Source organism: Aptenodytes patagonicus, chromosome 2 (genome assembly GCF_965638725.1).
Source record: "Aptenodytes patagonicus chromosome 2, bAptPat1.pri.cur, whole genome shotgun sequence".
In the NCBI taxonomy this organism is placed as follows: domain Eukaryota; kingdom Metazoa; phylum Chordata; class Aves; order Sphenisciformes; family Spheniscidae; genus Aptenodytes; species Aptenodytes patagonicus.
Window position 1 is genome coordinate 122,235,516 of NC_134950.1, and position 24,700 is coordinate 122,260,215.

At 35.7% G+C, this 24,700-nt stretch overlaps 1 protein-coding gene across 1 annotated transcript in view; it reads left to right on the top strand.

The window, feature by feature from the left end:
* Positions 1–141: 141 nt before the first annotated feature.
* Positions 142–24,700, top strand: part of KIF15 (kinesin family member 15) — a 36,701-nt gene continuing 12,142 nt past the window's right edge. The window contains exons 1-24 of the mRNA XM_076332301.1: positions 142–160; positions 1,839–1,881; positions 3,207–3,390; positions 4,445–4,521; positions 5,656–5,693; positions 6,650–6,747; positions 7,119–7,298; positions 7,975–8,184; positions 8,294–8,419; positions 9,851–9,973; positions 10,688–10,811; positions 12,499–12,590; positions 13,308–13,517; positions 14,620–14,797; positions 15,233–15,374; positions 17,750–17,891; positions 18,228–18,425; positions 19,326–19,433; positions 20,211–20,316; positions 20,850–21,015; positions 22,346–22,496; positions 23,495–23,580; positions 24,015–24,090; positions 24,360–24,446. Coding sequence (XP_076188416.1) covers positions 142–160; positions 1,839–1,881; positions 3,207–3,390; positions 4,445–4,521; positions 5,656–5,693; positions 6,650–6,747; positions 7,119–7,298; positions 7,975–8,184; positions 8,294–8,419; positions 9,851–9,973; positions 10,688–10,811; positions 12,499–12,590; positions 13,308–13,517; positions 14,620–14,797; positions 15,233–15,374; positions 17,750–17,891; positions 18,228–18,425; positions 19,326–19,433; positions 20,211–20,316; positions 20,850–21,015; positions 22,346–22,496; positions 23,495–23,580; positions 24,015–24,090; positions 24,360–24,446 — 2,964 coding nt within the window. The remainder of the gene's footprint in view (positions 161–1,838; positions 1,882–3,206; positions 3,391–4,444; positions 4,522–5,655; positions 5,694–6,649; positions 6,748–7,118; positions 7,299–7,974; positions 8,185–8,293; positions 8,420–9,850; positions 9,974–10,687; positions 10,812–12,498; positions 12,591–13,307; positions 13,518–14,619; positions 14,798–15,232; positions 15,375–17,749; positions 17,892–18,227; positions 18,426–19,325; positions 19,434–20,210; positions 20,317–20,849; positions 21,016–22,345; positions 22,497–23,494; positions 23,581–24,014; positions 24,091–24,359; positions 24,447–24,700) is intronic.

Sequence of the window (24,700 nt, forward strand, 5' to 3'; positions counted from 1 at the left end):
TGGCCGCGCCCATGATGGCTTCGAGGAGGGGGTGGGGCCATGCCGCCTGCGGCTCTTAGCGCCAAATTCAAACGTTCCGCCATTTTGGAGAGGTGGCTGGCGGGCGGGGAGGCGCTGGGGTCGGCAGGGCCGGCGAGGATCATGGCTCCCGGCATGAGAGGTGAGGGAGGATGGGGGTGGCTGTGGGGCTGTGCGGCCGTGAAGGGGCTGAGGGATGTTTTCCCCCTTGTGCGGGGAGCAGGCGGGGACCGGGGCGGCTCGGTGAGGGAGGCCGCGCTGCAGGCAGCGCCCCCGGCCGGGTGAGGGACGGCTCTGCCCTCTGGGGCCGACCGCCTCCGGGGGAACTATCACCCAGGTGTAAGAACAAACAGGGTCAAGTAGAGGTATGGCCGTGTTGGCGGGGCTCGGTGCCCCACGGAGGGGCTGCTGCCCTGGGGCTGCGGTCCCAGAGTGCCCGCAGGGCAGCCGCGCTGCCCCCGGTGGTGTCGGGGAAGGGTGGAGAAGGTGGAGGAGCGACATGGAGAGGGTTGACCCTCAGCGCTTCCAGAAGCACTTCTGGCACCGATATCCCCAAGGCCTTCTCGTGGTTGATACGTGTAAACAGACCTCCCAAGCGGGAAGGCTTTACAAACACTGTTGCTCTCAGCCGTCCCGCGTTTATCAGTTCGTCTTCTGTAATTTTACCGAGTTTTAATTAGCTGTGATGTTTGTAACTAGCCTCTTACAAACGTTCAAGTGAGAGCAGCACTTTAAAATGGGAGCTAAGAACGGTTAGCTTAGAGTCGGAAGCTTCCCAAGGTACAGGTTGTGCAAGTATCTGTCAGTCTGATTTGAGTTTTAAAATGCACTGCTTTTCTTATCCCAGCTCGTTTTGATACCTTGTGCATTTGAAGAATAAATAACTGAATTAGAAGTTAGCACATCTCTCAAATGTTACTGTGTGAATCAAAGCAGGTAGGCTCGCATAGCAGCAGCAGGATATTTATGTAGTATGAGTGTTAATGAGAAGGTTGGTGCCTTTGCACGTCATTATTAATCCTACTTTTAAAGGGATCCCCCTACAATAGAACCTGTGCACTCTTAGAGACTTTGTAAGGTCTTTATTATTGGAATATTTTGGTAAATCAACTTTCATTGTCATTTTACTTATTTTTTAAAATTTGATTATGTTAGTTAATATTTTGACTAACCTATGTGAAATAATTTCATGTCAGATTCGCCCTTAAGTAAAACATAAGTTACCATATCTACCTATGGAGTAATGCGTGCCATCTCCTTGAAATGTGAAGCTGTGCAAAATGATGCTCATATGTATAGGAGAGCTTTATGTATTATAGAGTGCTCAATATTACTTCATAAAAGTGAAAGTAATATAGCTACTCAGTTGTGCAGGTTTAGGAAATTGAGTTTTTGCAGTCATGTCAGTAAAACTTTCATGCTGTATTGTTGTTTTATCTGCAGTGAGTTAGCAATTTTTAAAATATAATGGGAATATATAATACTATTAACATTTATGTTCTTAATTCTCCAAAACACTTGCAAAACCTTATATGCATTAATTTAAAATACTACTCATTGTACATACATTTGCAAGTGTGTGCATGCTCACATTGCAGGACTGGAGCTTTCTCTACCTTTGCAAGAAACTGCAAGCTTTCCGTCAAAGGAAGATAGTTACTAAATATTTTTGTGCAGTTCTGATTCATGCATGAAATAGATATTTATAAGGCTCTCCATTTATCTGCCTCAGTACTGCTTACAGTATTTTCTATTTAAATGGGGTTTTTTGAGCAACAGTTTTATCTTGTTTAATTTTTGTGTGTGTTTCACTTTTATAGGAGATTTACGTGACTCTGCATTACCTTTGTTGAACTCACCTAGGTAAAGTAGTATTGGCCAGTTCCTATATATGAATAATCACATTGTACAAAAAGTGCGAACAAAACATAGTATAACTTTGTAAAATAATTTAAAGTTTTTTCTTTCAATGTTTTCCGGCATAAGATTGTTGCCTTTCTTTCCTAACTTCCTTATAGGTTTTAAAAAAAAGTTCTCTTAATAAAAGTGTTGTTCTGAGGCATCAGATTCCTCTTGGAATGCTGCCATGCAGTAAATTTTCATTTGTCCGCTATCTCTGCAGCTGGACTCTAGCATTTCTCTGAAGAGATATTCCACAAGGAACTTCAATTCTGTGAGGAAGTCTTAAGCTAAAGCAAAAAACAAAAAGCCCTCCTCCAAATACAAAGAGTTTCTGTCACAACTCAGAATCATATTCTCTAATGAAAAAATATTTGGCGAGTTAGTGTGGCATCTTAAGTCCAGTATAACATCTTCCCTTTCTCAGCTGCTTCCTGTTCTTTTTTAGCCCTTTCCTCTGCCACTCTCCAACCCCACATTTCAGTCATTAAGTCCTTCCCCCACTTTTAAAACTATTCTGTTCCTTTCTTGTTTACCAAAAGTAAAAATCAATAACAGTTATAACACCCTTGTGTTATAACTGCCTTCTGGGAAAGAATGAAGTAAAGTAAATCCAAGTTTGCTGCCACTTCATGTAAGAATTTAATTCTTTAATATTATATTGGTATATGGTATTTATGCAAGAACTCCTCAAAGCTTTACTATAATAGTCATGCACAGTTATTTATTCAAGCTAAATTTACTGGTGCATCCACTGATATATGTGATGAAATAGGTTAGGGAGCTTTTAGATGTAGGCATTGCTATACTTTATTGGACTGGAGGATCAAGAATTGATTGTTCTTTCCCTTCTTGCGAGCAGTGAAGAAAAAAGCTAGTAACTTTCTTGCTGGAATGTAGCATCATCTGCTCCATTTGTAAAGTCTTTTATAACTTCCAGTAGTAAGAAGGATGCTTGAAGCCCATAGTCTTAGAAACTACCGAAACCTTTATTATAACACTGGTTTTATATGTCTCAAGTTCACTGTGAAACGTGTTCTTTTAGAGCTGTTACATGCAACAGCAATAAATTCCACTTACTTCATGTTCTTTGTTTTTAAATCTGCCACATTGTTACCTTTAATAAATCTTTGACTTGTAATGAATTGATGTGTACAGCTAGAAGTAGTATGTTTTCAGGAGAGACTTTTGTATGATTTCACATGCTTAATCTGATTTTTGTGATTTAATTTTATCAAACAGCTGATAGATCTATTTCAAAGTAATCTAATGCATAAATATTCATTTAGTATTGAAGGTGATGCTATCAAGGTTTATGTAAGGGTACGTCCCCCTTCAGAGGGAACTGTGTTAACCGATGGAGATCAAGGCTTGTGTTTATCTGTTCTTTCATCAAATACCATCCGTCTGCATTCGAAGCCTGAGCCAAAGATCTTCACTTTTGATTATGTTGCAAATATGGAAACAACACAGGTAATAACTTCCAGAAATTCACAATGATATTGCAGTTTTTCCCCAAATTCTGGCAATTGCTACACTAAACCTTTCTAAAGATGTGATGCCTTAGGTCTTTTTTTTTTGCAGTGGTCAGACTGGTAATATGTAGCTATTCTTCAGAAATGTTGCACTAAATTCTGCTAATAGTTTTAATGTATTTTTTTAACTCTTAATTTCTTTAATTAACATTTACATTAAAATTGATGTTTGTATTTGTTACAGTAACACTACAGATAGAAAATAATCCCCCGTGTTGAGACAAGCATAAAAATAGCAGGCAGGCAATAGCTGATATTAAAGATGTGATTTGTATATTAGGAACTTATGAGTTTTTATTCTATTAGTTATATTTCCTTCTTATACATTTGCCTTTTAGACAGATGCATTGTTCACCTGGGACAGGTAATACTGGGAGGAAAATCCTTCAATTTCATTTTTATAATACTGTGTTTGAAATTCTGAACATAATTTTAATTCCTCTAAGACTTAAATTCCATTTAACTTCTGTTTAAAAAACTAAACCCCCCAAAAAACCCCACCCACTGTAGGCTGTTATTTGTAGCTAGGCTGTTCTTGCAGGCCTAAGAGAAATAGGTGAAAATAGATGAGGCTAACAGTTGTGCGGATTTGTTGAATATGACATTGTGCAGTGGCAAATGTTGAAAGTTAACCAGATTTGATGAGTGTTACAGGCTCAATGTTGACTTACTAATGGTATAAACCACATAACATAATAAAAAACACTGGACCAAAATTAATATAATATATATTTGAAAGCTGTTACTATGATGCTGAGTATTATTATTTTTCTTTGAGTTCTCAACAAGGAATAAAATTTTTTCAGAGTGATTTATGTCACAAAGACTCAGGGTGTATTGTTTCGCTGTGAGGACTCCAGGGGTCATGATACATGTCTGACTTTAAGGAATGTGTCTATTTTATACATTATAAAGTTACAGCATAGAAAACACTGATAGAAGAGATACTTAAATGACTGGTGCCAAGTGTCTTCTCTTTCCCTTGTCCCCAGGAGTCAGTGTTCTCAAGTGTGGCCAAAACTATTGTTGAATCTTGTATGAATGGCTACAATGGAACCATCTTTGCATAGTAAGTCATTTAATGGTATTTCATAGCAATTGCAACATTTGAGGAGACTGTGTTAATGAGTAGTTGTGGTTTTAAGGGCCAGAGCCTGCTTAATGTCACAGTAAACTTTGAAAGTGCTTCCTTAGTGGAGCACAACATAGGGAATGTTCCTGCAATATTGAAGAGTACTTCTTACTCCTCTTCCGGAGCACTCTATTTGTCGGTGTTATGCTTCTAATACTTAAGGCCAATAATGTGGATTGTAAACCCATTTCAATTTTACTATTGTTTGTCTAACAACTAGAAGTTTTATTGTACTGTAAAGAGAAAGCTAGTTGTTTTCTGTATGTCCATAGTAAAATGGAATGAAAATGGCTTTAACTTGGTATTTGGCCAGCTCAACTCTTTAGTGAGTCTTAGCTGCCTGTGGGAAAACTCATGAATGATAATTTTAACTTTCAAAATGTTTTCAAGGTAGAAATATATGCATGACTAGTAGCATGAATATCATTATATTAACTATCAATATTTTTTCATTTTGAAAACTGAGTAAGCACTTTGGTCAAAAATGCTAACTTGAAGGACTGATCTAATCAAAACCTTACTGAGTTTTTTAGCCTAGCACAGCATTTGCAAAACTGTGAAGTAAAGTCTACTTTGTAACAATATACAAATGTGGAAAAATGAAGTTAAATTGCCTTGAAGTTTCTCTAGCATGATTAATAACTATGGTTAAAAAAAAGGATATATTCAACTTAAAAGTATTTTTCTCGTTTTGGGTTTATGTGCACTACTGAGTGACACAAAACCCAAAAGATTGACCCCAAAATTAGTTTTATATATATATTTGAAAGCCTTCATTTTAATGCTAAGTTCCATTATTTCCCTTTCCAACAGAAATAAGGAAGAAAATGGTAGGTGCTGGGGGAGAGAAAAGGTGATTTATCTAACAGAATTTCATGGTCAAATTTGCTGCTCTATTTTTATACCTTTTTAGCTGACTGATTTCTCAACTTGCCTCCGTCTCTTTTTTTATCTTCAGTTTAGAATATTTTTTTTTCATTTTAAGCTGTGAGTTCTCCTTAAAAGATGCAGATTAATGAAAAATTCAGAGCCAGAATAAAGCTTTATCTGACTTTTTTTTTTTTTTGTTAGTGGCCAGACTGGGTCAGGAAAAACCTTTACTATGATGGGTAAGTGGATGAGAGAGCTTAATCTTTCAGTGGTTTCTTAATGGTTTTTTTGTCTTGAGTTGAAACGTTGTCTTGCTTAAACACCAGGGATGATTTAGATTTTTGTCTTCCTGCAGATAATTTAAGGTTTAAGAAATGTTGTAGTGCTCAGTGCAGTTGTTTTTGCTTTATATCAAAAGAGTGAAGTGTAGGTACTCTCCTCTATCTTTTTGAAGATATAGATGATTTTTCCTGTTTTTAACAGGAGAGAAGCTTTTCAATTAAATCAAACACTTTTAGTACATTTTCTCAAAAATGAGTATTCTGCTGGTTTTCTTGTTTGGCTGATATCCCTTGCATGTGTATAAAAATATTCTAGTATGCAAGGGTCTTCCATATTAAAATATAGTGAGGTTTTCAAAATAACTGCTTCCTACCCAACTAGGAATTTAAGGCCTCTCTGTATATGAAGGGATCCCCTTGTAATCTTATTCTTCACACCGTGGTGATTTTAAATGCATTAATATTGTAGTTGACATTAGAAAGTTACTGAAATAGCCAAAACCAGTTTGGCCAACGTGTTTTCAAGGACTACATAGAAATTAACTAAACATGGGGACAAATCTACCCCATCTTTCTGGTTTTTCAAATCGGGGTTAAGGTAGCTGTATTGATGTACCTGCACATCTGTACATGTTTTCTGTGGAAGTCCAAGTACTTTATGCTATTTTAGACTTAGGTAACCTATGGATAGGTAAAATAAACTTTCACAAGCATCATTTAGACTACGTATAAATCTGATTATGGAATATTATCTTAGATCTTGAAAGTTGATTTTATTGCATGTCTTCTGTGGTTTTGCCATAAACTGACTAAAAGCTGGTTGCTGAAGTCTTCTATAATGACATCTTGAAAAAATCAACCATTATTCTTGAGTAGTACTAATTAATTCTTTTTTAAATTAAAAATTTCTTTAGGACCATCTGATTCTGATAATTTCACTCACAGTCTGAGAGGTGTAATTCCACGAAGCTTTGAATATTTATTTTTTCTAATTGAACGTGAAAAAGAAAAGGTACATTTATTTTATACTTATTGCAATGAAAGTAATGTCTCACATTAAAGATTAGCTATGGCTGTTTGGTAAGCCTGGTGTGTAGCAGTTAAGTTTCCAGGATTATTGCTGTCTTGCATCAAATTTAATAATGAGAAACGCTTGTGTCTAGTACTCTACCAAATTATAGCACACTTTCTTCAGACAGAAGCGTGCTTATATTTTGAGTCTAAAAATGGGTGTCGGTTGTCATCTGGGCATCAGAAATGTATAGTATGCAGAATATATGCAAACTAGTGGCTTTAGATATGTATAAAAAGATACTCACTGCCATACAATGCCAGACTTAATAAAATCAGTCTGTTTATAGTGTAAATTACTGTGTTTTTCAGGCTGGCAGTGGAAAGAGTTTTCTCTGCAAATGCTCATTTATTGAAATCTACAATGAACAGATATTTGACTTGCTAGATTCTGCTTCAGCTGGACTTTTTCTCAGAGAACACATCAAGAAGGGAGTCTTTGTTGATGGTGCTGTTGAACAGGTGTTGTCATCTGCTGCTGAAGCATACCAGGTATTTTTTGTCACTTTTTAATGCTTGGGCTATTTATCTTCATGCTTATTTGGTAAATATTCCTTTGATTAAAGCACATATTTTTTGCGCAGTGTCTGTGACACCCTCTTCCCCCATCTCCATCCTCCAAAAAACAGTGTAAAAAGCTGTTTCTAGGCAATGCTTCCTGACTATCCCACACATGTAAGAAATCATATAGTTCTGGAGTTTGGAATATATGAATTGCAATTACAGTAATCTTTTCCCTAATGCTTGCCCTACACATCTCTGAAATAGCAACAGAAGACTGTATCTCCTGCTAATTAGGCAGCATGTGTGTTCCAGAAATTGTCAGGTTTATTTCTCCATGAATGAGACACATGCACATAGTACTACTGTGACTTTAAGTACTTTTTCCTTGTGTACGCTAACATACACCAGTATTGGATATGTTATGCTTTCAAACAGCAACGGCACTCTTGGAGAAAAGTGGTGAATATTATAATTAGTGTTTTTATTAAGCTGGACTGTAGCTATATTTTTTTCACTTTTAAAATACTTATATTGGAAAAAAGTCCTTGTCCTTGAGATTTTTGAAAGCTGTTACACTGAAATATGCTTACTACTGTTTGTCACCTGTATGTAAATACTGGATACAGTCTTTACTTGATATTATTTGATGTCTTTTCACCCTTAGGTATTAACTATGGGCTGGAGAAACCGTCGTGTAGCATCAACCTCAATGAACCGGGAATCCTCAAGATCACATGCAGTTTTCACTATCACAGTGGAATCCATGGAGAAAAACAATGAGGTTGTTAACATTCGGTCTTCCCTGCTCAACCTCGTAGACTTGGCAGGATCTGAGAGACAGAAAGACACCCATACAGAAGGACTGAGGTTGAAGGTTAGTTCTGTTGTATCTGTGGCATCTTTCTCCTTTCAGATGTACTGCCCTGTTCCATCCACCAAATCTGTTCACCTTTGTGTGTTTTTTTGTTTGTTTGTTTTTTAAGGAAGCAGGTAACATAAATAGATCACTAAGTTGCCTGGGCCAAGTAATCACAGCACTTGTTGATGTGGGTAATGGAAAACAGAGACACATTTGTTATCGGGATTCCAAGCTCACTTTTCTGTTACGGGTAATATATATCCTCTGGATTTTATATGCTACCTGGGGTGTAGAAAAAAATATTTGTTTGGGGTGTGGTTTTTTTTACTCTAAAAAGCTGAACTCAGGTACATTAATAATTTGTTTCAATATTGGGCAGGTGGAAGAAAGCTTGAAAAATATCTTTTTACCTAAACAGACTTATAGTTGATTTATTGCTGTTAACTGAAGACAAGTAATTTATTTATGCTCATAATCTCCTTTTACATATTTGCAAGTTTTAAAGAAGCATATGTTTTCATCCCTATAATATGGGAAATACTGTGTATCACAATGTAATATTTAGAGATGTGTTGAAACATTTGACATGATTTCCTGAATTAGCCTATGTGTGCTAAGTGTTGGTACGATGTTAAGAATTAGATAAATTTACAGTTTCCTACCTGAGAGCTTATGAGCTCTTTTCAAGATGAACAGAAAACAAAGATGGAAGCAGTCAAAGATTTGTTGTATGCCAGCACTCGCCAAAATTCTGTGAACAGTAATGAATAATATCTGTAATATATTTTTGTATTATAATATAGTACTTCTACATAATACAGTATTTGTGTTACAACACGGTATTGTTGTGATCACAGCAAAATTTCCCAATCATTCCATCCCTGTTCTATGTACGTCTTAGAATCATGAACCTCTCAAGAACTATGTTCTTCCAAGGCAACCCAAAATACATAGAAATTGGAAGAGAATTGCAACTGTATGAGCTGTTACTTTCTTAAGTGGTTATTTTTTTTTTAGGTGGTTGTACTGCAAAGAAGTCCACAAACATGACCTTCTCTACTAGACAGAGAGCATGCCATTGAGGCTTGTGGGCTATGTTGTAGAACTAGGCTTTTAGAGTCTTAGGTAAAACTGCTGCCTTCTCCAGAGATTTGAGAGTTACTTCTCTAAAAGCACGGAGGTATTTGAAGACATGCATGTAAAAGGGAAGAGGTTCCTCTTATATCCTTGGTCAAGAACCTGTTGGTTTGTGATTTTGTTTGGCAATTGCCACCAGAAGATAGGTTGGAACAATCAACAGGCTAGATGATCAAAATAGTGCAAATACCAATCTGCTAATGACCAGGATTAAAGTGAAATATCTACTTTATTCCCTGAATTTTTTTTATGTTTTTTTTTCTCTGCTGTTCAGGTGTAACAAATATCTCAAATTGTTGATTAGTAATATAGAATCAGGGTTTGGAAAACCCAAATAAAGTCTTTATTTACAGTCACATCCTTTATACCCACATTTGAAATTAAATTTCAGAAACTTACATAGCATGGAGACTTCTTAAATAAAATCCCTTCTGCAGTTTGTTCAAAGTGATAGACAGTAGTGATACACAGTAGCTCTTACGGGATGACTTCCTGCTGTAGCCAAAAACATGCAAGTAAAGCTAACTTCTATGTTTTTAAATAGGATTCCCTTGGTGGTAATGCAAAAACATGTATAATTGCAAATGTTCATCCAGGATCCAGGTGTTTTGGTGAAACATTGTCCACCCTTAATTTTGCTCAGCGAGCAAAGTTGATTAAAAACAAGGTAAGAGAGTTACTCAGTGTCTTGTTGCAACAATTTCTTGTCACTTAAACTTCACATCTGCAAACAGGAGAGCTTCATTGAAATACTCTTGTGCTTTCACTAATTTAAATGAATATAACTTATTTTTAAATCCTAAATTTGCTTTCCTAAATGTTTATGACATGATTTTTGAAAAGGCCCTGTTTGCTTTTGATTATGAATAGAGTACAACAGCTGGGGACTAGATAATGGCTGATAATAGTGTATGTTTATTGCTTGTTCTCTGAGCACTTCATTGGAAAAAGGAAGTAGTATATCTGTACTAAAAATTAAAATTGTCATTAAAAAAATTAGATTCAATAGTATTTCAGTGCATCTAATTTTTATATATGTTAATTCCCAAAACGTAATTTCTCATGAGTGGGTTTTGAAAGTATGTTGGCATCTGGCTGGAAACTACTGCCTTTGACGTATACTGCTTAGCTTTGGTCAAAAAGCTCCAGAGAAAATTCTGCAGAAAACATTAATTTTTTTTAACCAATATTTTTAGCTAAAGTGCAACTTACTGGTTTCTCAGTAAATTGAATATTGCTTTTCCCATGAGTTCTTCCTTTCCTAAGACGGAAAACTTCTCAGTAGTTTTGTTGCTTTGCAGTCTTTTACTTTTATCCTATAAAATACAAGATTTTTTCATTTGTACCTCCTCCTAATTTTCGCTTAACATATTTATGAAAGGCTGTGGTAAACGAAGACACACAAGGAAATGTGAGCCAACTGCAAGCTGAGGTCAAGAAGTTGAAAGAACAGCTTGCTCAACTTACTTCAGTGCCATCTATGCATGATATTTCTGTATCACAAGGTAAGAGTTGGGGGTGAGGGAGAGAGAACTTGCTACTTTTTTAGCCTGGAGTGTTGGAGCCTTATGTAATTCATTAAGTTTCTGAACAATTAATATTTTGTAGGGACTGGCCTATAGAGGTTGCATTTGTCTTAGGGATCCCATTGTCTGTATTTGTATCTAACATTTTGCAGAACTTGTTAACATGATTTTATTTTCTTCCTCTCATAAGTTTGTGTACAGGGCTATGTTACATTCTATAATACCTAGAATATTCTTCCAGTTCGTAAGAGGTATGCTGCCTATTCCCTTAAGTAACCAAAAATTTACATGTGATTGCTTATACATTTAGGTTGGAGGGGAGGGCACTACGGTGTTGATAATGCCCATTGAATCCACATTCTTTTTAAGCTCAGGACTGGATTTTTTTTTTCCCCCCTCTTCCCCTTTTGCCCCTTCAGGAAGATCCTAAGAAGGCTATTTACCTTTTGATAACAGATCGGTTTCAATATAAGATGGTAATGGGGTTTTTATCAATATGTAAATTTTTTTTTCTTCCAGTAGCTTTTCACTAGACCACTGTATCTGCAATATAGATCCCAGCATAGCTTTCTACTACGTATACTTCTCACTGAAATATGCTACCTTATAATGTTTGATTACAAGGTAGTAAACTTGGTCTTGCAACACTTACTGTAATCCTGAGTCAACTCTTTCCTGACCTTGCCAAGAAATAGAAGATACAATAGAAGTTACTACAGAACTTAGAAAGACTTATCTAATATAAAGCATCTGTGGTTGAGTTTTCATAAGGAAAAATTACTTCTCTGTGAGCATACACATTTAAGCAGTAAAAACAAGTCAGTGATTATGTTGTTAGACTTGTGATAGAGTTCTGAGGTAAAGCAAGTGATGATACTTAAACACTGAAGAGAGGTTTTATGCAGAACCTAATGTACTAGAGCTGTGTTTAGTCTATGCAGTTAAATCATGTTTGTAATATTTGATCACATAAATATGAAATCTGCTTACTAGCTACTTGAAAAACATGATGGCATTTTTAATATATTAAATTACAATGAGGTAGTTATTATGCACCTAGATCCTATGGTGATTAGTATTCTATAAATAAGTAGTCTTGCCTGCATGAGGATATTCAGGAAAGCTATTTTGAATTAATTTGTGAAATGGTTTAGTTAAGCCCTTTTAATGCCTTCTGTGGACACTTTCCTTCCAGATTAAATCACTAATTGTCCACTTAATTCATGCTTATTTTCCTGAATTCCCTTCTTATAAACCAGTTAGTCCACTTTTCATATGTACAAACTGTAATAATAATGCCAATAATGGCTTAGTGTTATCAAATTAATTTCAGAGGGGTTTTGCATTTTATAGCTATACTCAGCTGAACAAACTAATTCTTTTATTCTAATAAAAGTTTATCGTAAAGCCGTTTAATGCTTGAACAACTTTGTTAATTATACAATCATGTATATTGACTCTGTTTTTTATCAGCACTTGCAGGTGACTGAGAATTACAGTCTAAATGTCTTTGCTTTGGGTACAGCACATGATCTTAGAGGAATTATAATGTTCGAAGAATTTATTTAAATTTTTTTTATACAACTGTCACGTTATGTATGTAGGAAAACCTGGTTAACTGGTATTTTAATAAATATGGCATTTGTTTCTTTAACTTAACCTACAGGTGCTGTTGAAAAAGGGAAGAACAACATAAATTACATGAACAACTTTCTTGAAGCAATGTTGTTCTGGGAGAAATCAGAAGGTGAAAAGAAGGTAAGAAAGCACTAATATTTCTAAGTGTATTCTGTATGCTCTGAAAGACCAGTAAGCTTATTGAAACTGACTCTCTTAATGATTTTTCTTTGTTTTTGAATAAAAAGACTCTGTCCAAAGATGATAAGGTTTGGTAATAAGGGAACTAGTCAAATGACATTTAAGATACAATCTTTCAAATTCAGACAAGCCGTAGGATAGCTTTCATAGTATGTTTAGTTTTAGGTGTGGGTTGTTTATTTGGATTTTCTGATAAATTTGAACAGAACAACAAACTTCTGTTTTACTTAATTTTGAGCGCATCTTTGAGTGTTTGGATCAACATCGTGGTTTTTGAAGCAAACCTCCCAGTCATCCCCATTTTATTGTGCTTTGGTTCATGTCATGGCACAGTGCTGAATCATCCAAAATGGATTTTTTTGGAAGGAAATTAACTGAAACAGGCAGTCTAGGGGTGCATCTGATGTGCTTAACTGAATACTTAGTCTACAGGATCATATTGGAGCTTCTAAGTAAAGTTTTTGCAATACAGTGTGTAATTGGCTTCTTGGTATGAGCTGTTGCTCTCTACAGATCTGCTCCAAATGAATGACAGTCTGTGTATTCACAAAATTATTAACTGAGTTTTGCATGATTTGTGTATGTGATATGTGCACCTTAAAAATTCATCTAGTGTAACTGTCACTTTTCCACCAATCTGTATATGTACTTTCTAAGAATTTATTAGAAAAAATTGCTCAACTAGAAGATCTGTGTGCCAAGAAGGAGAAATTTATTCAGTCCAATAAAATGATAGTTAAATTCCGTGAAGACCATATTGTTCGCTTGGAGAGATTACATAAAGAGGCTGGTGGAAGTTTATTGCCAAAAGAGCAAGATGATCTCTTCAGTGAATTGAGGGACGAATTGCAGACACTTAGAGAACAGGTAAGTCTCTGTTTTTTCCTTTCTAGAACAATTTTCTTTTGCGAGAATAGCTCATGTGATGGAGTTCTGTAATGGGTAGATACAGGCTTTTTAGGAAAGGTAGGCAGGGAAAAAGAGGATGGGTGGTGGGTTCCTTTACAGAAGCATCTCAAATGCATGGAGTTTCCCTATGGAAGGGGCAATGGGTGGGTTTAGAGCTTGTGAGTTTGCATAAGAGAAGAGGCTAGTAAGGGTGATGTCATGGTGGGAGCTTGCTATAGGCCACCTGATCTGGGTTAGGTAGAGGACTAAGTCTCCTTTAAGCAACTCAAGAAAGTCTTCAAATCGCAAATCCTCATTCTTATGGGACACTTTAATCTCCATAACATCTGTTGAAAGGGAAAGACAGCAGGATGCAAGTAATACAGCAGGTTTCTGAAGGATAGTAACACAGATGCTAGATGGGCCAATCAGGGGTGATGCTGTCCTGGAGCTGTTTGAGGAAGGCAAGTAGCAAAGTACATACTTAAGGCTTCAGGAGAGGAGGCTTCGGGTTATTCAGGTATTTGGTAGGTGTGGTATCACTTGTGAGACAGTTTTGAAGAACAAAGAAGCTCAAGAGAGAAGGCAGATCTTTAAAAACAATTTCCTCCAAGCACAAGTAGGAAAAAGGAGTAGATGTATTAGAAGACCAGCTTGAATCTGTAGCTCATAACTGAGCTCCAAAGTGAAGGGGGAAGAAAAAGTACAGAAGTCAGGACAGTCATTAAAGGACTATAAAAACATTACTATGGCATGCAGGGACAGTGTTAAGAAAGCCAAAGCTCAAAGTTGAAACTGAAAAGGGATGTCAAGAGCAGGAAGAAAAGCTTCTACTGCTTTATTACCAGTAAAAGAATAAATACATAAAACATAAAACCACTGTCTTTTTTGAGAGCAGATTCCAAGGGAGTAAGAAAACCAACAAAAAAAAATTGGGGCAGTTTTAACCACTGTAGGGGAATACCTTTTTTCCCTCTTCCATTACAATTTAACGCTTATTAAAGGTAGTAGAGCAACAGCTAGATATGCATAGCATTGTCTGGAAAATAAAACCTGTTGAATAAAATACTGCTTATCACAGATGGAACAGCACCCACGAATTGCAAAGTATGCCATGGAGAACCATAACCTCAGAGAGGAGAATAAAAGACTTCGTTCTTTACAGTCAGTTAAAAAGGCCCAAGAAATTGATGCTCAGACCATCGTAGAACTAGAGAAAGCGTTTTTGGAAGCTTCAGCCACAGAGAAAAATACTGGAGGTAAAAATATGCTCATGTTTTTCAGCTAAATAAGCTTACTGTATTTCTGTTGTGTGCAACATAGTGTTGACAATGTTGTCTTGTCTGGTGGATGTATTTTTTGCCGCCTTCTTCAAAGTGATACCTGAAGACTGATAAAACAGGTTTACTTTGTTTTATTCACGTTGGCCTTCAAGCAAATACAGCAGTAGGGAATTTGGATTCTTGTGCATCTTATGAACACCATCCATAATCTCATTTTGTTGTCCTTAGTTGTCATGAAGACTGCAGTAATATTAATTATTCTACTGGTTTTCAAGTGGACTGCTAATACCCGTTTTCTTCAATCTCAATTGCTGCTATGCTGTTCAAAAGCCTACAAATGCTTTCATTTTAGTAAAACTTAAGATATTTGAGCTACTCTGTGATTTCAGAGGGTATATGTTTGTTCTTTAGGTCATCATTTATATTCCACCACCATATCAGTGGAAGGCAACTCACTGGCATCTGTTGAAAGGCTGAAAGCACGCCTGCTACAGACTCAGAGTGAACTGGCAAGTTCAAAACAAGAATATGAAGAATTTCAAGAGCTAACCAAGTGAGACAAAACAGTATAGAAATGTCTTTAATTAAATGTCTTAAAAAATCGGTATAAGTAATTATTTAAAAAGTTAGTCTCAGATCCTGAATATACAGTCTAAGTAGGTTCTTCGCATGTAAGAGAGGGCCAGGTTAAGCAAAATGGCATGCACACAGAATATGTTCCTGTTGAACTCAGTTACTCCCAGACTAGGAAACAACCATGATGCAATCTGAAGGCATGTCTGCATTGTTGCAGATTTCTTTGTCTTTCTAAAAGCTCTTTATGCTAAGATGCAAAACAATGCTTCACAACATGCAGGAGATGCACATACCCTAGAATTCTGATAGTCACCTGCTTAACAGGACAGGGAGAGTTTGGCTTAGTTTCCATGTTGAGCAAATATTTTTCAGTAACTGAAATATTACAGATGGAAGCAGAGACAGGAACTAAGAGTTGATGGGTTTTGGGGCGGGGGGCGTGTTTTGGGGCTTTTCTTTGTTTTAGTGCAACAGTAGTTTTTAATATAACCTCTTTAAGATTGCAAGATTGAGTCACCATAAATGTAGAATCCGAGCAATCCAGAAAAATTTGGCTAATCTGTTGATTAATTTTTTTGTCTCCACCTCAAAGATTTTTAAGAGGGCAATAGTACCACTATCTTGAGACCTGTTACTGGAACTGAGATTTAATTCAAATTAGAGCAAAGACATGGTGTCAATAGTTCATTCATGTCCATTTGCTTTGGCATCTAAACGTGATAAGGGTCTACTTTGTCCTTACTAATGTGGTAAAGAATTTACTGTCATTGTTCTCCTTGAGGGCAGCACAAGTTAATGCGAAAGACCTGAGTAATACCTTCAGTGTGTGTGTATATATATATTCATATGCAAGTGAATAATATATGGCTTAACTTGATCAACCCCATTTCTCAAAAATTCAGGTGCTGTACTGGAGATACAAGAAAAATAATTGCATTTCCAGTAAACATAATGTAAACCTGGAAGGCAAAAGGGACCTGATTTTTTTTTTTTATTATATTTATTTTTAGCTTGTACCTAACATTGTTGCTTTTTATTGATTTCAGTGAATCTAGAGCATAATTCCAGAAGCATTGGGCACAAGATATTTCCATTTTTGCCTCCCCACAGTTTTTTGCAAAGTAACTTTGTAATGTCCTTTTTGCTCATTCAGGCAATTGTACAAATCTGTATTTTTATTCTTAGATTTCTGTGTAGCAAATCCTATGAACTTTATAAATCATAGTGTTACGATCTACTGAGTTTATCAGTTCAGCAATCCATCTATTGTCCTGTATCATTAGATACAATGGTTTGTTTATATCTTCATATATTAATTACTTTATTTTCCTGCCCATTTGATGTATTCCTATTTTATGTATTCCATGTTTTGTACGTGTCTTGCTTCCTTGATAGTATGCATGCATTTTTATTATCAATTACTAACATTTTCTTAGTGGAGTGCAGTCAAACAGAAGTGTGCTTTTGGGCCTCTGGATTCACCTCTGGATTTCACTACATTTTAAACTTGTTTCCAGTTTCAGAATAACTGGATGCTTAATTTTACATGCAAGTGTAACTATATGCTGTAACTGAATAAGTAGAGTAAAATTTAAAAATTTCACAAAACCAATGTATGCTAATTTTTCTGTTGTCCCATAGCAGTCAGAACTGAAGTTCTATTCTGTTCCGTAAGTTTTGTTGCAGATGCTAAAAACATGAGGGGAAAGTGATAGCATTAAACTGCCAAAAGATGAAATAGTATATTTCGTTTTGTCTGTAGACTTTGACCCTACAATTATATCAGTAAGGCCAACTATCACAGTAACAGCATGTAGCTCTGCAAAATACCTAAAGAAAATTATTTCTAAATTTCTGCTCAACTGTTGGATTTCAGTTAAAGTACTCTTAGAGGGCAAAATAATCTTAACAGAGCAGCACTTCAAAAAAAAAAAAAAATCTTTAAAGGATTTTCTTTAATCCTGGCAAGCACCAATTCAGACTTTTCATATAACTGGATAACATTTTTAAAGCTTAAAACCATATTGGTATGGGTGATATCACTTTCTCATAAAAGGAATTGCAGAGCTCTCAGCTTATTTCTTACCGTGTAATGGATTTTTTCTGACACGTTTAGTTATCCATCTGCTTGCTTCATTATGCAAGCACAAATAAGCTTCTTAGCTTTTTAACTTTTTTTTTTTTTACTTTTTAATACAGCAGTGGTGGCTTTCTTCTCAAAATAATGTATTTCAATGTTTGTGCAAGAGTTCAGGTTCAATTTGCTCATTGGCAATTCTGTAGCTTATTCTTACTGATGGGAGGGCATACTGATGGAGTGGTTTTGACATTAGTAAAATACTTCCTAAACAGGAAAAGGCATATGGAACTGGAATCAGAGCTTCAGTCCCTTCAGAAAGCAAACCAACATCTTGAAAACATTCTGGAGGCAACCAAAGCACACAAGCGCCAAGAAGTCTCTCAGTTACATAAGCTACATAGAGAAACTCTTAAGGTATGAGAATAAGTATATTTAAAACCACTCATACTTATTCCTGAGTTGTGTGAGAACATAGACTTTCATTTGTGTGATCCCTTAACCTAACTAGTGTTCTGGCATGTAATCCATATGTGATAAAGCAGATATGCTGCTTTTTTGTTCTTAAATACTTACTGAATGACTGCTACTGTAATCAGATGACAAATTGAAAAAGTGTAGTGGTTTAGAGCTAACCACTTTGAGCATTTTATTTCATTATTCTGCTTATAGAACTCTGAAATACAATACCAGACAAAGTCTTAATTCCATTTTACAGTTAAAATAAAGACTGCTTTGTAATCTTTATAACAGAATATAACCACTCCAACAAGAGCTTACCAGCTAAGATCTCGCCTAGTGCCGCGAATAAGCCCAGAAATCTTAGATTATCATTCTGAAGATTTTCAGTGTTCGGAAGAGATGATGGATGACATTTTGAAAGAGCCAGTTCCCCCAGAAGTGAATGAACAAGCATATGAGGCCATGGCTGAAGAGCTCAAAGTGGCACAGGTGAATGTTCTGAATAAAAACTGAAGTGTAACTTTATTATAAAGCGGTTTTTGGCATGAAATACTTCCCCCCTAACAAATACATTTTAATTTGCATGAGAAACTGAAGCTCTTAATGAATACTTAAGGCTTCACTAAACAGTTAATTATACAATGTACTTAAGAGAATTTACAATGAAAATATTGAAAGGGATTTGAGAGTTGAATATCGTAAGTAGTTTAAGATATACAGGGCATTTAAACTTTTTACTATTTTAACCTGATAACTTGTTTCTGAGGAAACTTCTTTTTAAATCTCTGGTGACAGCTACATTCGGAACAATACCCAAGCTTAATATATAATACTGCATTATTTGAAGAAACCTGCTACATACTACTTGTCCACCATTATACCTTAATTGTCTTGTATCTTTCCTAAAGGGCAGGGAAGGTCTTTTTTCACATACAAGAGTGCTACAAAATTATCTGAACTACGCTCTAGAAGCTGGAACTAACTTCAGTGCATGTAAAACCCTGGCACAACAGCCAAAACCCCTCTTTGATGCTTAACCATACTGCAGAGATCCTGCAAGGAATTTAGCTAGTGTATATTTTGAATAACTTATTTTTAAAGCCTTATTTCTCTAAGATAAACATGTGTCTGAAAACTTAAGTGTTTATTGGATTCAGTCCTTGTATTCCCTGACGGATTTTCTTGTGTTCTGGCAGTTTAGTTAGCAATAGGAGAAATCAGCTACTTAAGATACCAGCTTATTTTTGGATGTTCTGTTTTCTGTTGGTTCAGGTCATAAAAAAAGAAAGTAGTTGACATTTTTATATTTAATATGCATAGACTGCCATATGGCATGTGAGAATAACTGGAAGATGGGTGTTCTAATTTTGAGTGTCTGTTGTGTCACAGGAGCAACTGAATACAATGCAGACAAAGCTGGATGAAGAGGAAAGCAAGACTATAAAACTCCAGCAGCATATTAATAAGCTGGAGCATCATTCTGCACAAATACAGGAGGTGAGAGAACAATATAATACAGGGCTATATGTGAGTGTGTATATATGACAAGGTGATATCTACCACACTCATACTACTGTGTTGTCTAGTGAGATCTGCGATGTAACTTGCATTTTGACTTTTGAAAAATTTACATAGCATCACAGCTCAGGGCTGCGCAGGAAGACAAGGACTTCATTTAACATAACACTGCAGGTTGGGGGGGTTTTTTTGTTTTTGTTGTTTTAAATGTGATTCTGAGCCTGCTTGATCTTAAATATCAGCAAATAGACACTCAAGATGTCTGTGCTTGGTTTTGACCAACTTCATGATTTCTGGAAAACAGCAATAGTCACAAGGAAATTTTAAACTTTGGAATGCTGAAAATACTACTTGTCTCAGTTGGAACTGAACTGAAATGTCCTTACTCTGTAAAATATTTACAAGTCTTCCTTAACCGCTAGGTTTGATTTAACATAGAAAAGGAAATAAGGCCTGTTTTCTTTCCAGATCAGTCTCAATTCTGACAGCTCTGTTCTGAAGTAGATCTCAGCCTCTAAGCTGTGGGTTGCTTTTAAATGAACTTTTTAGATAGGTAACATCTTCAGTTACATTGAAGTATTTTCTTCTTGGACTTCTATGGATTTCAGATTCACCCAACATCAAATTTCAAGAAAAATGGATCTTGTATTCATAATCAGCTGATGAAACGCTCTAATACATTATTATTGTTACAGCTCTGTGGCTTAGCCACTCCTACATTTCCTTCCATCTAAAAATTTTACTTCTCTTCTCAAGCTTCTTTCATCCGAAAGGAATGACTGGAGTAAAGAGCGCCAGGAGCTCCTTGAACAGATAAAATCGCTTGAAAAGCAATTTCAAGACAGTCAAAGCAAGACTGATAGTAAGTCTATGCAACACTGAAATGCCATAGGAAGTTTTGGGGTCTCTTAATGTTTTGAATCAACAATAGCACATGCTGAGTAACTCTTTGGGTTTAAGATGTTAGTCATACTGGTTTGATTTTTTAAACTTTTTTTAAAGAAAAAAATCTCTAATACTTGCAGAATAGCTTGTACAGTATACAATATTGAAAATCGTTCTCTGTTCACTCTGAATGTGAGGGGAGTACAGGATACAGTATTTTATAAAGAAAATATTAACTAAAAATAAAGGGAAAACCCTCTTTTGGTCTATGGAAGTGCAGCGATATTGTCTGGAATGTTTTTGATTCTGCCTGCACTCTTTAGTTCTTGAAGTCAATGTTTCATTGACCTTTCCATTTACAAATCATTTTTGTGTCTGACCTTCAAGGTTAATTCCACTGAAAATGTGTGAAGTTTTGTGAGACTTTCCCAGGATGCTGTAGTGTTACGTGTCCTGTATCTAGCACAGTTTTCCAAATAACATGTAAAATATTTGTTTGATTTTTGACAGTATTAAAAAGTGAAGTCTATGACTTGCGCATTGTCCTGCAGTCTGCAGACAAGGAGCTGTCTGCTGTAAAATTGGAATATAGTGCCTTTAGGGAAAAGCAAGAGAAAGAAATAAGTCAGCTTTCTGGTAGACATATGGATGTACAGTTCCAGCTGGACAGTGTCAGGTATGTTGGCGGTTTGGTAAAATGCCTCAACCTCCCTTCTGGATGTATCCAGTGATTTAGTTCTTATGTGAACTTGCACTTTACATGTCTTATTTAAAGTTGTTGTTTTGTGTTTATGTGGTGAAATGGTGAAATTAGCAGAAAGAAAATAAAATGAGGCTTCCTTAATTTTTTGGTTTGCTGTAGCATTTTCCCATTAAGTAGGATATAAGTATAAGCTTATTGATCTCCAAAAGTTAAGTAGCCGAAGAGGCATAGTTTGTTTGGTTGGTGGTTTTTTTCCAATTTAGTCTTAAAAATTAACTGTTACTTCTTAGTCTGGTCACATGAAGCAGCATAATGATGCTGCTCTAAAAATACAAGCAGAAAGAAACCATAAAAATAAACTGAAGCTTGACTATTGAAGCCTGAAAAGCTCACTATGTTGTATGCAATAATTGACATTATTATTGGGAGATGAAAATGAGTGAGATTTTTAATCATTAGTGTGACTTACCTATGTTGGGTTTTGGTGGAGGTAGTTTTTGTTTGTTTTGTTGGGTTTTTGTTTTGTGGGTTGTTTTTTTTTTTTTTCCTGGGAAGCTTAACTATGTTATTGCATTATAGCAGGTCATGTCTTAGCTGAAGTGATTTTTTGAGTGATGCGTTTTGAGACTGGGAACCTGGAATTGAAATTAAATATTGTGGTTTCATTGATGCCTTCTGTGTTAGCAGAAGTACTGACTTTTTGGAGGGTATTCTTTCTATAGACTCTCCATTAATAACAGGATTCATAACACTTGTCTAGCAGCTCTTTTACCCCTCTTTGCTTTGATCTTTTGGGAAAGATCAAATGAAATCAGTTTTTGTGGCAAGAATTTAGAGGGAAATAACCCAGACTTGCCCAGAATATATAAAGATTTTATATGGGATAAATAACCCAGATATCAACTAAGCAGTTGTAGGTACTCCGGATCATTCTAGCAGAGTCTTTTATCCAAACACTGGCTAAAAAAAAAAAAATTTGAAAAAATGGGTGAACGCCATTATCAAGACACAGTGACTGAAATTTCTATAGAATTTTGTAAGAAGTAAATTATTTCTAGGGATCGGAAAGAGTACTCTGCCTTCTCTGCCAATGCCACTTAAATTTCCTGTGCCCTTCATATATTTGGGGTTTCTGAGTTTAAAAAAAAGTTACCATTTATGTCAGTCACTTCTTTCTGAAATAACTGTACTCTGTATATTATCTGAAGATTATAAAATACAATTGATTGGAGTATTTTTATAATGAAACAAACCCTTATCTTAATATTGTGGGTGGGGTTGTTTTGTGTTTTTTTTAATGAAGGCTAGAACATGAAAAGATTCTTGAAGAAAAAGCAAGCCTACAGGATGACTATGATAATTTGCAGGAAGTAGCGAAGTTTGAGACAGATCAACTGAAGCAACAACTTGAGGACAGAAAACAAGAAGCAGAAGCAATGAAAACTGAGCTTTGTGTAAGACAGTCAAGGCTTTTAAAGGACTTTATACAGTTACTCATCTAGCCAGATTGTTTAATTCCTGTTACTGTATCATCGATAATAAATTCCACGGTAATAATAGGTAATAAAATGGTGATCTCATTTGGAAGACATACCCAGAATCTCTTTTAAAACTTAGTGCAAGATTTTTGCAGTCGCAGGCTACAAGAAATACCTAATAGCATGATGTAGTAGGTTTTTCGGCTGAAGAAATTGCTCTGGAAATGTTGAGGCAGATGGGTTAATTAGTAAAGGAATAAGAAACTGCTTTGGAAAAGAATCCTGACATCAAAATGCTGATGACCTTTCATCTCAGTGCTTACTTGTTCTATCTTTACAAAGCAGTTTCTTAAAAAGTTTTCATAGTGGATGTGAGCTTGTTAAAATGATCTATGCCTTCTTGTGGTGGATCACTGTCCTGCAGTTTAGTTGATGCTGTCCTTGAAAGTCTGTCAAACTGCAGTGACTGCAAAACAGCGGTAAGGTTGCTCAAGGGCTTTTGCAAATGATTTTGCCTGCTTTTCTGCAGTGTACACTGTGCCTGCTCAGCAAGTTTGCTGTAAGTTTTCCTTTTTAGTGTTTAAAGGAATACTGACAGATTGAAAATTATTATTTTAAATTCCTTATAGTCTAATACATTGAACTGCTGGTTAGAATTTGAAAAATCCCCCCAAATTATTCTACAGTTGAAAATTGTAATTTCTCCCTTTAAAGCCTTGGATATTGTGGAACATTATAGCTATATGAAATCGTTATCAATGGCAGGTGAAAAGAGCTGATTGGTTAATATAAATAAGAATTAACTTTTGAACTTGCCCAGGACAAGTTCAAAAGATCTTTCTGTTTCCATCTAAGGTTTTGTGGGGTTTTTTTTAGTCATCTTAGGAGTTTGTTTTGATTTTTATTTTGGTTTAAATTATTCTGAAGACCTTATATTGTAACTTGTTATAACAACATATATTTTGATATTCTAGAACCTTTTGAAACTCCTGAAAACAGAAAAAGAACATAATGAAAAACTAACATTACAATTACAAAAAGACAAAGAAAACAATTCAAAGTAAGTTTTAATTATTGGTGGGGTTTATTTTCATCTGACTTCATTGGTTTTGTCCTATGCTAGGTTTTGTATTCAGATGGGGATCCTATTTGTAGAGGTGTTTTTCCCCAGTTGGGTGGAGATAATTACATAATGGGCTTTTTTATTTTATCCAACTTAGAACAACACCTCATTTTCATGTATTCAATTAACATGACAAATGTAATTTCATTACAAGTATAGTTCTTCACGTCAAAGATAAAGTTCTACTACTGATAGCAGTGTATGGCTAGTAACTAAACTATTAGTCTTTTGTATAGCACTGAGAAGGTGATAGTTAAAGAACTCTTCAAAAAAATTAAGTGCAAATAAGAATAAACTTATATGACTTGATTCTTGTTAAAGCTCTCATGTTCTGATTATATTTCTCACTAGAAATATGTTTTCTTCCCCAGGGAGCTCTTGAAAGTACTTGAAAAAGCACAGGTGGAGAAACCATCCTCTGAAATGGTGACACAGTGTGAGCAGCAGGTACAACAGCAGAACCGAATGACTAAATCGTGTGTTCTTGGATTTTCTTGTGTATTAATAGCAATTTTATTGGTGAACTGACTGTTGTGTAGATTACCAGCAAAATAAATGTAGAGTTCTCAAGTTTCAGATTGTTTTGTTAAGCTACTGCTTAATTTTTCTGGTAAGGTAAATAACTTGATTCCTTCCATTTTTTTTCATGGCTTTGTGCTTTACAAAACATACTTCAAATAATTAAGTCTTTCCTTCACAATAATTATTTCTTCTAGGAAGCAAAACTGCAGAAATTGGAACAGGCGCTGGCTGCTGCTGAAGAGTTTATTGTTTCTTTGAAGAAGACAAATGATGCGGATAAGGTTTGGGCTTATTTCTGTTAATGATACCCAGTTTTGCAGGTAACTACGTTCTGTAGTAGAGTTGAAAGCCCAGAGCCTTTCTATGATACTTAATAATTCTGTGATTCTAGGCAATCCTGGCTGTGTATCTAGGTAAAATAAATCGTACCTTTTACTGGTATGGAGTTTGCAGGATAGTAGGAAACTGGTATGCATTCAGAGAAAACACAAGATAACTGAAGGTTAAACAAAAAAAAAAAAAACCCAAGGTAAAG